Raw genomic sequence first — 14859 nt, 5'->3', positions numbered from 1 at the left:
TATATATATATATATATAAATAAAAGCTTTTTATTCTTTTAATTAGCTAAATTGAGATTTTACATTTTCAGTTTGGTTTTAGCTAACTATATTAATGGGGGGAAAAGGAAGACCCATTATTAAATTAATTTTTTTCATTATGTTTTGCCTTGTTTGATCGTGTTTTTGTCTTTGTTATTGTTGTATTATTTTAACACCTTAAAAATAAAGTGTTAAAATAATACAAGGTACTGTGGCTTTAAAAATAAAGCCACAGTACCTTGGTGTGTGTGGTGTACATTTCCCAGCATCTACCAAAAGTAGGTCACTTATGTTACCACCTGACAGCTTCTATTGATTAAAGCTGATCAGGCCTGAAAATGTGGGGGTCAGGCTCAAACCCTTCAAGTTTAATTACAGTGAGGCCTTCAGGGGTTCAAATACCCAAACAACACATTATATCATGGCATCAGGCAGACAGCAAAAATGTTTGAAGTTTCAATTTCCTTCATTCATCATTACACATAAGTTTTTTTTTCTTACCACTTCTCTTCACCCTCTAACAGACGAGACACAGGTGCCACTAACCTGTGGAGGAGTTTGAAGCTTTTGGTTTGGTAGGGAATAGCGTGTGTTACTAAGCGTGAGCATAGGGTGTGTATGCTATCACCTGTGTGTGTTGTAGGTGTAGCACCGTCTACTGCATAGGTGTCAAACTCTGGCCCGCGGGCCAAATTTGGCCCGCAGCCTAATTACATTTGGCCCGCGAAGACATGCCAAATTACTATTAGAGCTGGCCTACTGGTATTATACAGCTAATATATATATCGTTTAGTATTAAGCTTTGCTTGTTCCATATTCAGTTTTTCAGCAAAACTTGTTTGAGTCCATAAGAAAAGATTCATTCTTATATCTAGAGGAAGATTTTTTTTTTTCAATAAATATTAATGTTAGCCCGTGACTTTGTTCCAGTTTTGAACTTTGGCCCACTGTGTATTTGAGTTTGACACCCCTGGTCTACTGCAACCATCAGCTGAGTCAGAGTAGTTGCATGTCTCTCAGTGTTGTCCCTGGTAAGGCAGTCTGTAGCCCAATGTCCTTTCTGATAGCACTTGAAACACATGTCTGGGTCATATCGTCCCATCGCTTAATTGTTAAAGATAGCACGCATCAAGCAGGAGCTTTGTACATGGTTGCTGTCAGGGCTTCTGGCACAAAGGCTGTAGCTTGGCTAGACTGGTACATGGTTAGAGCTGCTATGCAGAGCTCTTTGTCCATTTTTTGAGGAGATTGTCAAGATGACATGATGTCTGACCTTACACGGGGCTGAAATGACCTCCCTGTACGCCTTATTGTCATCATCATCCGAGTCATGATGTTGTCTGCTGATGTCTCATGTAGGATATTCACTAGAATTTTTTTTTCCTTAGTTAGGAGTCAAAGGTCGAGCAGGGGCTGTCCACTGATGCATATGAATCGGAATTGGAGGGTCTCACTGTTTGGTGGGATATCGGGAAAAAACTCTGACATGAAGGTGGTTGTGCTTTCTCAGGCTTGTTGATGTGAAACCTTCAGTGGTGGGCTGTGGTCAGAGAATGGCTGGAAGGGTCAGATTTAACTGTTTCATTCGTATCCCCTTTACTGTTCTGCTGAGCCCTTTCCCTTAATTTTCCTTCTGTCCTTGGACTCTGTGTCAGATTTCTACACATTTAATGCCTTCAGGTACTTTTCAATTTCAATAAAATGTTTCATTTTTATTTTTTTCTTGGCTTTTGCCTCTTTTATTTGATCTTTATTTCTTCCAGCTCCATTAGCTGTCTCATGTTTTACCCAAACATGAATAATAGAGCCCCGTCTCCATGTTTTTCCTTCCCCACATTTGGAGACATGGCACCCATTTTTCATTGGGGTTTTCTTTACTGGACTTGTTGTTTAGAACTACGTAGGTTTATATGTCTGGTGTGCTAATCTCTACAATAGACACGTTTGCCACCGTGAATCCAGATTATCTCTTACTCAAACCTGGCAAAAGTAGTCACAACAGCAGGAAACTTTTGGAGGACCCTGTTCTCAATTTACTTTCTCCCTGAGAAAATACTGTGTTCCGAGAACACAGCGTTTACTTGGCTCTGTAATAACTAATCTCTAAACCAGATGTGAACCTGGAGAAACAAGCAGTTTTCCTTTTTTTGGATTTAACTTTTTATTTGTTTCTATATTTTTTTTTCAAAATGATAGCAATTTATTTCAGATGTCTCACCTTTAAAGACAATGTGGTCCATTTTTCCAGGATGATCAGTTACTATCTATCTCAGACCCTAGATCCAGATTCTTGCAAAAATCTAAAATAAATTACAGTGCACACAATGACCTTTGCAAAGAGGTCAAACAGCAGCAAGGACAGCATGGCAGCAGCCTGCCTGTTTTTTTGACAGTTAGCTATCAACCATTATGGCAGACTAAATTCACAACACTGTATGCAAACGATAACTCACATTAACATGTGGCAATCTAAACTATTACACATTGACAGAATAAGACAGTACAATATTGCAGAGACATGCTAATCAAGACAATGCCGTAAAATCGAGAGCTTTGACAAACAGGGTGGATCTCATCTGTCCTCAGCCGCCGAACAGCTAATGAATAACTCAGATAGTTCTCTGCTTCCTCTATGGAAGTACGGCATGCCACTGGAATTCAGGAGATCCTCAAAATATTCCTTCCACTCCCACCACACACATTTTTGCCTAAAAGCTGCTTCACCCCTCTGAGTTTTCTGACAGAATTTCTCTTGTTCCAAACCACACTGAAATCCCATCACACTGGTTCTTGCCTTGGTAGCCACCAAAACCACATTCTGCTTAGCCCATTAGTACTTGTAAGTTCTCTCAAGAGTCCCACAGGTTTGACCAATTTTGATAAGGCTTCTTAAGGATGGTGGCCAACTTTACCTGTGTTGTCCATGATCTAGTTTTTCGAGTTATATTGGGGAATATGAAGCATCCAGACTCGCTTGGAATGTTGCTGAAGTTTTGCAGGAGGTGAAGGTTTGCCTTTGCCAGACACTCCCATCACACCCTCACTATAATATTAGTGACACCGCATTATATCTATCAACTGTGCATAAGCACTCACTATGTAATTAACAAGTGCTCCAGCAACACTTAAAGTCATATGTTTGCATTTTGGTTGCACGTCACCAGCTGCTAATATCTCCTCCTTTGTAGACTACTTTTACTTGAAAGCATCTTTTTGCCTCAAGTGGTGAAAATTGTGTCAGAATAAATTTCGTACATATTTTGCGAAGTATAGTGCGCTTCAATTTGTGGAGTAGCTCCCTTTATAGGTATTAAATCATCATCAAAAGCTGACACACTGCTCTTGCTCTCAGACATGCCTGGGCTCGTCTCATTGTTGTGTTCACTAGGGGATGTAAATGCTGCTTCTTGCAATTTGACATTTTTATATCAGATAAAAAATATATATACCCCACCAAAGAAACCTAAGAAGTCCCAATGCTCTACACTGGTTGTTGATCAGAACAAGTCTTAATCTCGTTCACTTGAGAGAACCCCAGCCAACAGGCACTCTACCAGGACTACAGCTATACACAGCCCTATCACATACGGCTATCATAAAGTGAATATATAAATATATATTTACATTCATATGATGAAAAAGATATTAATCCTCCTTGTGAAATTCACGATCATTCCCAACCTTTTCACCCAAACCCAAGGCTGCTTTATGTGTGTGATCTAATATACAGATTATAAAAGGTTTTTAGATGATGATGAAATGTAGAGAGTGATTCTGTTAGAGTTAAGTGCCTCATGAGGGGAGGGAAGCTAATAAGCTAAATTTTAACATGTCAAACTTAATAAAACGTGAGGCTCATCACCCAAAGGAGCACAATGAATTTACCGTAATAAGAGAACAGCAGCTAGCAAGGCAGCTGAGCCTAGAGCAGTCCCCGAACAGGCAAAACTAGTTATAGGGCGATGATTTTTTAAGCTACAGCAATTACAAAGGAAATGAAAAAAATTCATAAAAGCAGCTGAATATCCACTTGGCAGGAAGCTTGAGATTTTACGGATCACCAGATGACATCATTTTAATGTGTGTTTCTGATGTTACATAATTTTAGAGGAATACAGACATTTGCAAACAGTGTTCTTTAAATGGAGACAACATTTTTGTGCACTATTATTGAAGTTACCCATCAGCCAAATGCCACACGTCATGCAGAGCCATCAGATTGCACAACACTTACTGCAAGGATCATCGAATTAGCAGAAATCACTCTCCTTAGTCAAAGTAGTGCAGTGTCAGTCAAGGATACGTTTCTTTGCAGCTTTCACCATTAAGCGTATCGGTGTGATTCAAGCGGGAAAGATTTTACGTGAAAGCAACGACTGCCAAAGCAGCGTGGTTTGAAGTCATTAGACTTCAGAGGTTACGACTACAAAGTTTTAAAAATTACACTTGTGAGCATTTGTGAGTTTTATGGAAATTGACAAAACTGAATTATGTGCTGATGCTCTTCCTGTTTTCTTTCATGGGAGTTAAACAAAATGATCCCTGTGTAAATGAAAATCGCTGCTTCCGTTTCTAATAGCAAGTGTTATAGTTGAAGCTTTTCTCACAACAGGGAGACAAACAGTAACACACCTCATTTTTTCATGAAGACCAATAAAGGAAATTTCAAATAAGAGAGACTTAATTGAGTAGCAAAGCTAGCAGAGTCCAGGTTGCCTACATACAAACATGGTTTTCAGTTGTCTTTGAATGACTCTGCTTTGATGACTCTGTATCTGAACTTTTGCTTCATCCGGACAAAGCATTTGGACAAGCCTCCCTTTAATCCCCTTGGCTTGGACTTGGGTGTCCATGATTTAGAGGAGATAAAGACGGTGCTTTTCACTGTTCATTCTATTATAGTGTCTATTTACATCACTTTCTCAAAGCTTTTCTCCAGTTCTTATATGATCACACTCATTTTCCTCTCTCTGACCCTCCACCCCCACTATGCGGGCTCTGGTTGATCTAAGCATGTCTCCCAGTCCTACATGTCATCTTTTTTTCTTTGACACGGCTCTCCTCTCACATCTGCTTGGTATTCTAGAGTGGGAAGGCATGCACCATCGCAGATCCATCAGATCCAATCAGAATGCTGCACCATAGCTCGAAAAAATAGAGGGATGGGAAGAGAGAGCCGAGAAAAGAGAAAGAGAAAAAGAGAAAAGGGGAGGCAGGTCAGTGACTTGTCAACATCCTTCTGGGACTAAAGCATCAGACTGGCAGGGTGAAGGAGAGAGGCAGACAGAGGAAGGAACGAAGAGAGCAAGAATAAGAGCACCTTTTAATTTCTAAGGGGCAACTTTTGCTAATATCCTTTCAAATCAGCCTCTCTGAGGAATACTAGGAGCATACAAATTCATATTCTCCATTTCTGATAGAAAAGTCAATAAGTACTACGCATACTTTTTTCCACCAAGCATATTTCTTTAGATTTGATGCATTTAGACTCCCTGTACTCTACTATAGAGACATTACTGATACAGATGTAGCCAATAAAATGGATTTTTTAAAGACTGCACTGAATAAGAAAAAGAAATAATGACAAATGTAGTGCATGTGTTATTTAACTTTTTTCTCACACAGCATGAAGTCTAATCAGTTGTATTCATACAGCGCAGTGGCAAAAAACACACTGTACATCGCATCAACTAAATTCATCATTCGTGTGTATTTGTCCACTAAATCACAAGAAAATGATCTAATGTCCTAGAAAAACTCAAGCAAAAACAGAAATGCTTTGAATTTCTCCAAATACATAAATAAACACACCAAGCAAATAAACAGACAAAGCTTATTTTAATTTTTGGTTATGACTGAGGGATTTCGAGGTCCCTCTACATCAGCGGTCCCCAACCTTTTTTGCGCCACGGACCGGTTTATGCCCGACATTATTTTCACGGACCGGCCTTTAAGGTGTCGCGGATAAATACAACAAAATAAAACTAGTACCAGTATCGAAAAAAAGAAGATTTATTCATAACACACGTGAAAAGACCCAAGAAAACCGAGTTAACGATAAAAACGATAACAAAATAACACTGAAAACCGATAAAAACCCTGAAAACCATACATTTCACACCTGAGCCTCAACTCTCGCGGCCCGGTACCAAACGACTCACGGACCGATACCGGTCCGAGGCCCGGGGGTTGGGGACCGCTGCTCTAAAGGTCCAGTATCTTATATTGGATATAAAACCAAACTAGCACCATTTTTTAAAGGTAGCATGGCACATTCATTGAAGAGCCAGCCTAATTATTTAAGTCATGTACTCATTCCATTGATCTAATGACATCTTGATCGACCTTTGTAACCTTTCATATTTACCATATTAGGCACTCAGGTATATATCAGATTATAAAATCATCAAATCCTATATCAGTTGGACTGTAATGTGTCTTGAGTCTTGAGTTTTACAATGGAACAAACACATAGGTTATTATGAGATAGCATGCTTGTCCAGGAGTTTCACTAAAAACCTTGGAACTCGCTACAATACACTTCATATAAACTGTTCATATTAAAAACCCTTGTATTGGATTAAAAGCCTTCTTTTCTCAATAAGCCTTTATTGTGTAACAGTTGTTGGCATACTTTGCATTTAAATTTGGCACTGTGTTGCAGGGGGACATGCATTTGGGGTCTGCTTTTTAAGAGATCATGTTGACCATGCCCCCAGACATTATCAGAGCTTAATAGACTGCCTGTTTTTATTTGAGGTGTTGGTATCATTGTAAGGCTTCTGACTCCACCTGCTTCAGCTAATCTCTATGCAGTACAGTACACACGCAGCTATTTATTCCTCATTCATCTGTAACGCATGTTTTTTTTCTATCATCAGCTCACTTTCCTGTCTTCAGCTTGTTCGTCATATTTTCCTTCTCCTGTCAGAGCGGAGAGAAAAGCCGACAGGCACATGCTGATCGTATCAATGTTTTCCCTTCATTTATCACCCTCTTTCTTTTGCTCTCTTCCTCTCAAAAGCCTCGCAATCCTCTCTGTGTGTTCTCTTTCCTCTACAGCAGTGCGTTGCCTTGGTAATTACCAGTTGTCTTAAACAGACAGATGGAATAACAGAGAGTGACGGGCAATTTTCCCAGTGCCTGTTTTCCCCATGTATGTGTACGCAACCCCCTTTTGTGTGTGTGTTTTGTGGGTATTCTTCTTTACTTGCCACCACCTCTTCTTCCTCACCCCTGTTCACATGCACATTCCCAGTGAGCATGGCTGATGTGTGTTGTGTGAGTGTGTGCACAAGGGATGTGGGGAATTACCTGACAGGATGTGTTAGCGGAGGATGGGAGTGGGACAGTCTCATCTCCTGCTCTTGTGTTGGCCATTTGAGATGCCAGGTGTCACTCTGGACCTCTGCGGGGGCCCCAGGAGGGATCACCGCTCTCCCCTTCTCTTCTCCTTCGATTCTTTCTTTAAATTATCAGGGAGGTGAGGGATGGAGGCACATATTGGATGAGGAGAAGCCGGGTGTCATGTTAGCGACTGATAAGTATTACTATGATATAATGAGTCATGTTTCTTTTTCAGGCCGGTATGATCAAGACAGAGAGAGAGGAGTTTTTTATCGAGCCAGTCGAGAGGGGCGATGGAGTGATAGAAGAGGAGGAGGAGGGGGGAGGAGGAAGGACACACATCGTCTATCGCTCTTCAGCCGTTAAGAAAGTGCCCATCAGCAGCGCAGCGAACGACTACCACTCCAGAGGTTAGTCTGTAGTTCTCATCGCACTGTCCTCTACTTTTGAAGCTCTTTAGGCACGATTCAGCTCTACACTCTCCTCTCTTTTTATATCGGAGCTAGCCACACGTGGAAGTTATTCAGTAACACTGACTTCCAACTTAAGTGCAGGTCATTCACACTAAATTTTAAACCTGGATAAGTCGTGCAAGTGTTAGTTGTGCCATGGTTATGTTCTCAACAATATATGCTGAAGCACAACCCAAGCTGTTCTCCCATTAAATAAACTCTTCCCTAACGCTCACCTTGTTATATAATCATATCAAACTATTGTGTGCAAAGACAGTGAGTCACAGTGCGAGCGTGCCTCACTGTCAAAAAGATTACACCTACACACCCTCAAACACATCTTGTCACTGCACTAATTTTCCAGTGAGGAAGGAGTAACATATGGAGACACACATGTGTGACTGGTGAGGTACCACCCTCTGTGTTCCTGTACAGAATTATGCACTGCCTTGGCTCCCTTAATAATTGACAGCTGCGTCTTAAGTCTTTTGTTTCTCGTCGCGATTGCCTCCATTTTCCACTCTACAGATGAAATCAATAAACTGAAACAACAGGTATGGATGTCATTTTGGCGAGCAAAATATAAAAGTTTCCCATGTTGTGTCAGCTCACGAATTAGAGGAAGGGAAGATGAGTATATAGTCAAATACTCAATATTCTGAATATTATGATATAAATGTAAATTTATTGCCAGACAATGCAGCAACTAAAAGAAGAAGTTAGTCTTAAATTGTTTGAACTCCATCAATCGGTGGAGTTGAACATTGCACAGCTGCGGTGCTTTGGCTGTCCGGAGGCTCAATGTGCAACACAATAACCCTGTGATTACATGAGAAACATAATTTACGCATAGCTGTACATAAATGCTATAAACATGTTTATTCTGGTAATACTAGTCTGTGTACCTTGGCAGTGTGTTGCTCTTTGTTCATGGTCATTTGACCACTCAGAAGAATGCTATTAATATGTTGTTTGACAATGACCTTCAACCATATTAAATTTTCAAACACATTTAGATGCAAAAAGGTTTCTTTTTAAAGGTTGATGAGTGGTCAACCTTATTTAGCAATAAAATAATGCAAAAAAGATGATGGTTCATGTGGGGGTTGGGTTTAAAAAACCTTTACTGATGCAACCTTCCCACTGATCCCAGCTTGGTACCTGCAGTTGGAGTAAACTAGCTTGTGTTAACTCATATTTACATAGATCGTTGTGGAAACTTCACTCTTTCCACTGCCGTGTCGTGCTCTGTTGTTGTTGACCTTGAATCTAGCTTGAAATTTTTCCAATCTCACTGAGTTTGCTCTCAACCACAGATACAATACTATTCAAAAGAGCTGAAGGTTTTAGATACATGAGTTTTTGAAAGGTCTACATCATCAAGCCATAATCCTAACCTCCTTATATGCTAACATAAACTAAACAAATAGAAACAAATATACAAATTGATTCAGATTATTTATTTCTTTATTTTAATTGTAAAAAGGTTCAATAAACACACCTGTTTATAGTTAGTCATTCATATACTGACTAAAGCAAATGTAAAGCACGCATTATTGTCAGAATCTGCTGGGAAAGCTTCTTTCTTTAACGTCGTGTGAGAAATACTGTTTGTTATTTAGCAGATCTAAATCAAAGGAACTGCAAAAAGTCTGCAAAAAAGAACTGGACTAATTAGTCTGTTACATGTTACAAAAACCTACTAGTATTAAATTTGTTTGTTTTTGTTTTGTTTGGAGGTATGTGAGTATTTTTTTCACAAGGCCTTCTTGTTTTGTGCTATTACTAAAAGAATTAATCAAACAAAAATCGAAAAATTACCAGAAAATAGAGCGCCGCTATTGCTCTGCACGCCTCAGGCCCGAGTCAGTAGACGTGACCCTCCAGTTGCTCTCATTGATCTGATGTCTACAAGTTAATAAACTGACCAGTTCAAGAGTCAGTATCTCCCACGATCGCAAAAGTGAAAATAATTTCAAGGAAATTAAGCTGCCGCGCAGTTCAGGTGTGAGCTGAAGGACTTTATACTGAGTGCATTGCAATAGATGAGATCTGTGTCTTCCTATTCTGAGCAGTTGACTCAAGAATGTCTAATAATATACAGAGAGAGAGAGAGAGAGAGTTTCCATAGGAACACCCAGTGAGGACAGACTGCATTAGAGTAACACAGATCTGCTCCCACTGTTACTGATACCTGGCAGTACATCCACATACATACATGCACACATGCATATGGGTTTACAAAAACGAAAGAAAGAAAGAAAAACTTTATGGAATCACATACATATACAACCACACACAGCTTACACAACTCCCTTGATCATACGTTTACACTTAGCCTTACACATAGGCACACACAACACGTCTCACTGCTCCTTCTTGCCTTTGAATCTTTCTTTCTAATGAAGAGTGGGGTGCAGATCAATAGCGTAGGATAGAACAGGCTACTGTGCGAGCCCGTTTGTGTGTGTGTGTGTGCGCGTTTGTGTCTGTGTGCGTGTGTGGCGTGGGCATGAGTTCTGTGGTCGTCTGGCTTTGAGTGCTGGGATTTTCAAGGCTAAGCGGACAGACAGACTGACAGACAGACAGACGAGCAGGCATGTGCTGCTCCCAGTAGCATTTGATGTGGATCGCTCTCTTTGTTTCTCTCTCTTTTTTCCTTTTTATCATTTTTGTCCTAGCTATTCTAGACCACAACATTATGTAAACACAAGGTTTACCTTCCAGTTGTTGCATCATATCGCTCAGCGCTATACAAGAAATGCAGTATAGATCTTACACACAGATTCTTCTTCTCTCCACCTTCCTCAGGTTAAAAAGAAATCAATTCTTTCTTCTTCTTCTTCTTTTTACTTTCCTCTTGTATCCCCCTCATATTCTCTTTCCCAGACAATCACTCCCCACCTGTAGATCAATCGAGGACATTAGCAAATTAATTAATAATAGATCAATCATTTCTGAAGATCTCCTATGCCAGGCTTGTGTAATTCACAGCCAGATATTGAATGCTGGACTCATTTCCTGGCTAAAGACAGAGGGAAGGAAGTTATATTTAGCAAGGTAATAGTGGAGCTCAAGAAAGAGAGAGGGAGATGAAGAAGGAGTGAGATTGATCACTTTCTTACACCATAAGCTGAGGAAGGTGTAAATCAATGTCCAAAGTGGAGAGAGCGAGCTTTATTATTAATGTGACACATTTGTCAATTAATTGCTGGGGCAATAAAAAAGCAAAGGATTGCCGTATTTGTCTTCTTTTTTTTTTTACTGCTGGGCGGGCAGAGCCCCATCTTTTAATAAGGCATTTCTTCCTCCCCAGTAATTTCATTTTATCTCATTTTATCTGGTTTTTGGTCAGTGCCCTTCTGTTCAGCTAATTTTCCTTAATCGTCTGCTCTCTTATACAGAGTTTGACTTTGCTTTGCTTACTTTATGCCCCAGACAAATTCCAGAGGCCAGCCTATAAGGCTGTAGTTGAATGTTTAGTCTTTGGAGGCAGGACTGTCTGTGCATGTGTTCCTCCAGCTGCATGCATGCAAGCATGTGTTTTAGTGCTACTGCAGTGTTTGTCCAGGGCGCTGAGACATGCCCAAACAGATGGACTACTGGAGGGCTTTTTCCCCATAACGCTCTTCACAAACTCTTTTACATGTGCCTGAATCTCACATAAATATTCTTTATTAATGCTACTGTATCCTGCATTATTACTTAATTACATCGGATCTATTGCTTTAGATGATGCATTGCTCTAACATTCTGTTTGCGTGGTATCATTTGGTTTTATTTTGTACTTATATACATAATATAAATGTAATTCATTGCAGCTCTTGTGTTTTCCCTGACATTTCGTTCCCAAGGTTGATATTTTGTTCTCAAGGCAGAAAGGCTCCCTGCAACCTTGGGGGGAAATGCCTGCAATTAGCTGGTGGGCTGACACCGGGCGAAGGGCTGTGGCAGCTACACGGGGCTTTATACATGCATACAAAGCCTACATTTGTTTTACCCCGCAGGCGGTGATATTCTCTGTGTTCTCGCATGTTTTGTGCTGTACCCTAATCCGCTTTAACGTTCAGGGCTGATGTGAGCTGTTGTTAGATTGGTGCTGTTGTGTTGTTCGTGTGCGCCACGTTGCACAGCGCCGATACGATGACGTGTCAGTCTTGGCCTGAGCTAAGAGGAAGTTGGAGAGGGTCAGACAGAGGCCAGTAGTGCTAGTCACTGTAGCTTAATGTCTGCCTCCCACATCCAGAAAATGAAGGAGGCTCCCTCGAGTCCCGCTCTCTCTCTGTATATCTTTCTTTGCCTAACTCTCTCACTTTACTCCTTTTTTATTTCCTTAAACTGCATCCCCTCCACCACTGTTGCCCCCACCTCTCCGTCTGCCGGTGTGACACATGGATAGTCATATGGTGCAAGGGTTTTAAGAGGCGACTCATGACTAAGCACTTAGAGATGTGAGCACACGCAACTCATAAATGGCCTGAACTCATCTTCAGCGTGTAACCGGGGCCCCAGCAGACACTTTGCATTATGGCGTGCCTCTTGATGGAAATCCCAAATAGCTACGTGAAATGCTGGGAAGGTCACATTCTCTCTTGCTTGAGTCATTTTTAACCCCTTTGTTTCAGACCACAAGCTTTAAATGCATGAAGAGAAAAAAAAACGACTTCCACACAACCAAAGTCCCATTTTTAAACTTTTCCCCATCTGCTTGTATAAGTCCATACCAACCCTCTGGCTCCAAGCTATTACTCAGTTCATTAAGGCTTTTGTCTTTTTAACATGTTGTCATGATTTATGTCTTATTTTATTTAATAAAAACAAGCCCCTAAAAACAGAAGCCGTTCCTGTGAAGCATGTGTTTAAGCTAAATCCTTAAAAACTCATTGTGTAACCACAGGGCTGACGGTGTCTGAAACACCAAATATTTGAACACTTAACACTGTTGATAATTTGCTAAGACCACAACTTTCTCACAGTGCGTAATCCAAACCATGGAGAAATTTATGACTAATCTCATGTTGTGGGATGATCTCCGGTGTTATCTGGTGAGATTTGCTCCATTTCAGTTCTTCCTGCTGTATGATGGTTTTTTATCTCTGTTCATTGATGACCCTAAACTTTTATTGAGGAAAAATGTAACCCTAGTTTTACATCGTTCTTATATTGTGTTTATATTAGCCTAAGCATAGAATTGTAGCTAGCATAGCAGGTAGCAACATTGTAGCTAGCATAGCAGATAGCACATTATTATACGTTAGCTAGCCCAAGTTCAAAACTCTCCAAGCATTCCTGTTGTTAAGTTTTGTGTCTTTATTTGCGTTCAAAGTGATAGGAGAGCTGTACATTTTATGTATTTATTTATTTTAGAACAAGTCAGCACCTTTAGATGGAAACTAATGAGTTAAGTTCCTGCTAATTTCTAACTCTGCTAAACCCTTGTAAAGCCTCTTTTATGGGTGCCTGGATGCTAGATTTTATTGCAACATCTGGGAGAACAGCCACACTGATCATTTTATTGGAGCTGTAAGAATATGGAGAATTCTTAACTCTCGAGCTTCAGTGTTTGTTTCATTTTGGGGAACCAAAGGAACCTTTGGACACAGAAATGGTTAATGATGTCAGACCATTCACGCTTACATTCTTACCTTCAGCCAGTTTAGGATCAACCTAAGTCAGCTTAACTTAATTGTTGTCTTTGACCTGATGGAGGAAGTTGAAGTACCTGCACTGTCACAACTGGGGCAACTGGCCAAGGATACTTTAGCACACGGAGGAATCAGGGATGGATCTACCGACTGATAGTTGACCCACTCAACCACCTGAGCCACAGCCACCGTTTTCTTCCTTAGTCTCTCTCTACCAGCTCACAACCAGAATTGCTCAAACTACCAAAATAAACCAGAACATCTAGTACCAAACATGTGTCCCTTGCCTACAGATTCTACATATTCATATGCATCTATCTGTTTATAGCGATTAATTTCCAACTGTTCTGATTGCCTAATGACAGCATGTTAACAGACAACAAATTTCCTACAATCAAAGCTTAACAGACACAGTACATTGCACTTGCACAATCGGGTCCCTCGAAACATCGCCCATCTCACTTTTAACTGGCAGATTAATACTTCTGTCAATTTGCATTATCTGGCCCAGTTCCCTGAAGCAACATAATCCCATTCCAGCACTGTCTTTCCATTCACCCTTGAATAAAATGGCTCTCTGAGCTTTAGCTGAATGAAACTGAGCTGTCTGACCTTTGTCTTAAGGCTGGTGTTTTTAGCTCTGGAAGAAGCGGTTCTAGAGGAGAACCTTTACCATATGTAACCTGTGTAAACAAAGTCATTTTCCAAGGCTGGGCATCTAAAGCAGGGAAACCCCAAAGTTGGCAGCAAAAATTATTAATTTAAAAACCTCACTGTTTTTAAATAGGGGCAAAACTAAAGCTAGCTGTCCAAAATAAATATAGAGAGCTGTAAATGGAAAACCATTGAATTAAGAGTTTTTTATTTATACCCAAATTTTCTAACAATAGTTTTGCAGGCTTTTCTTTTTTTTTTTTCCAAAAAAGATACTAGTCTCAGATTTTGTGCCAATAGCTGCCTCTGTAACATGAGCCTCGTGTTTGTAATAACTTGTAATGCTGTATAATAATATGGGTGTTATATTGGGCAGCAAGGATCCACTTTGAATCAGCCGTGAACATTAGTGACAGCATAAACACACACTCACACACACAGGCGCGCGCAGTCAAGCAGAACTAAAGAAGAAACACATACGCAGATGCGAAAACACACATGCATGCATGCACTGTGCGCAAACATACACAAAGCACACACGCGCATACAGTACGTATGTGTGAATGAGTGTTGGCCAGGTGTGCCTCTGGGAGGAAATTACAGTGCTAGGAGGGGAAGTATTTTAACAGCCAGCTGCTTCCTCTCTCTCTCTCTCTCTCTCTCTGTGGCCACTGGCTCCATCCCTGAAGAACATGACTGCCTTATTACCATACTCAGCATGTGTGTGTTTGTGTAGTCAT

General features: G+C 40.4%; 1 protein-coding gene across 1 annotated transcript in view; it reads left to right on the top strand.

Moving 5' to 3' along the window:
* Positions 1 to 14859, top strand: part of LOC146638695 (A disintegrin and metalloproteinase with thrombospondin motifs 2-like) — a 147056-nt gene that overhangs the window by 56203 nt on the left and 75994 nt on the right. The window contains exon 3 of the mRNA XM_085362212.1: positions 7604 to 7778. Within this exon, the coding sequence (XP_085218338.1) occupies positions 7604 to 7778 (175 nt within the window). The remainder of the gene's footprint in view (positions 1 to 7603; positions 7779 to 14859) is intronic.

The sequence above is a fragment of the Diplotaxodon limnothrissa genome, linkage group LG2 (genome assembly GCF_057381915.1).
Source record: "Diplotaxodon limnothrissa isolate DT_005_m linkage group LG2, D_limnothrissa_male_GT1.1, whole genome shotgun sequence".
Taxonomy (NCBI): domain Eukaryota; kingdom Metazoa; phylum Chordata; class Actinopteri; order Cichliformes; family Cichlidae; genus Diplotaxodon; species Diplotaxodon limnothrissa.
This window is presented reverse-complemented; position numbering and strand designations above follow the sequence as displayed.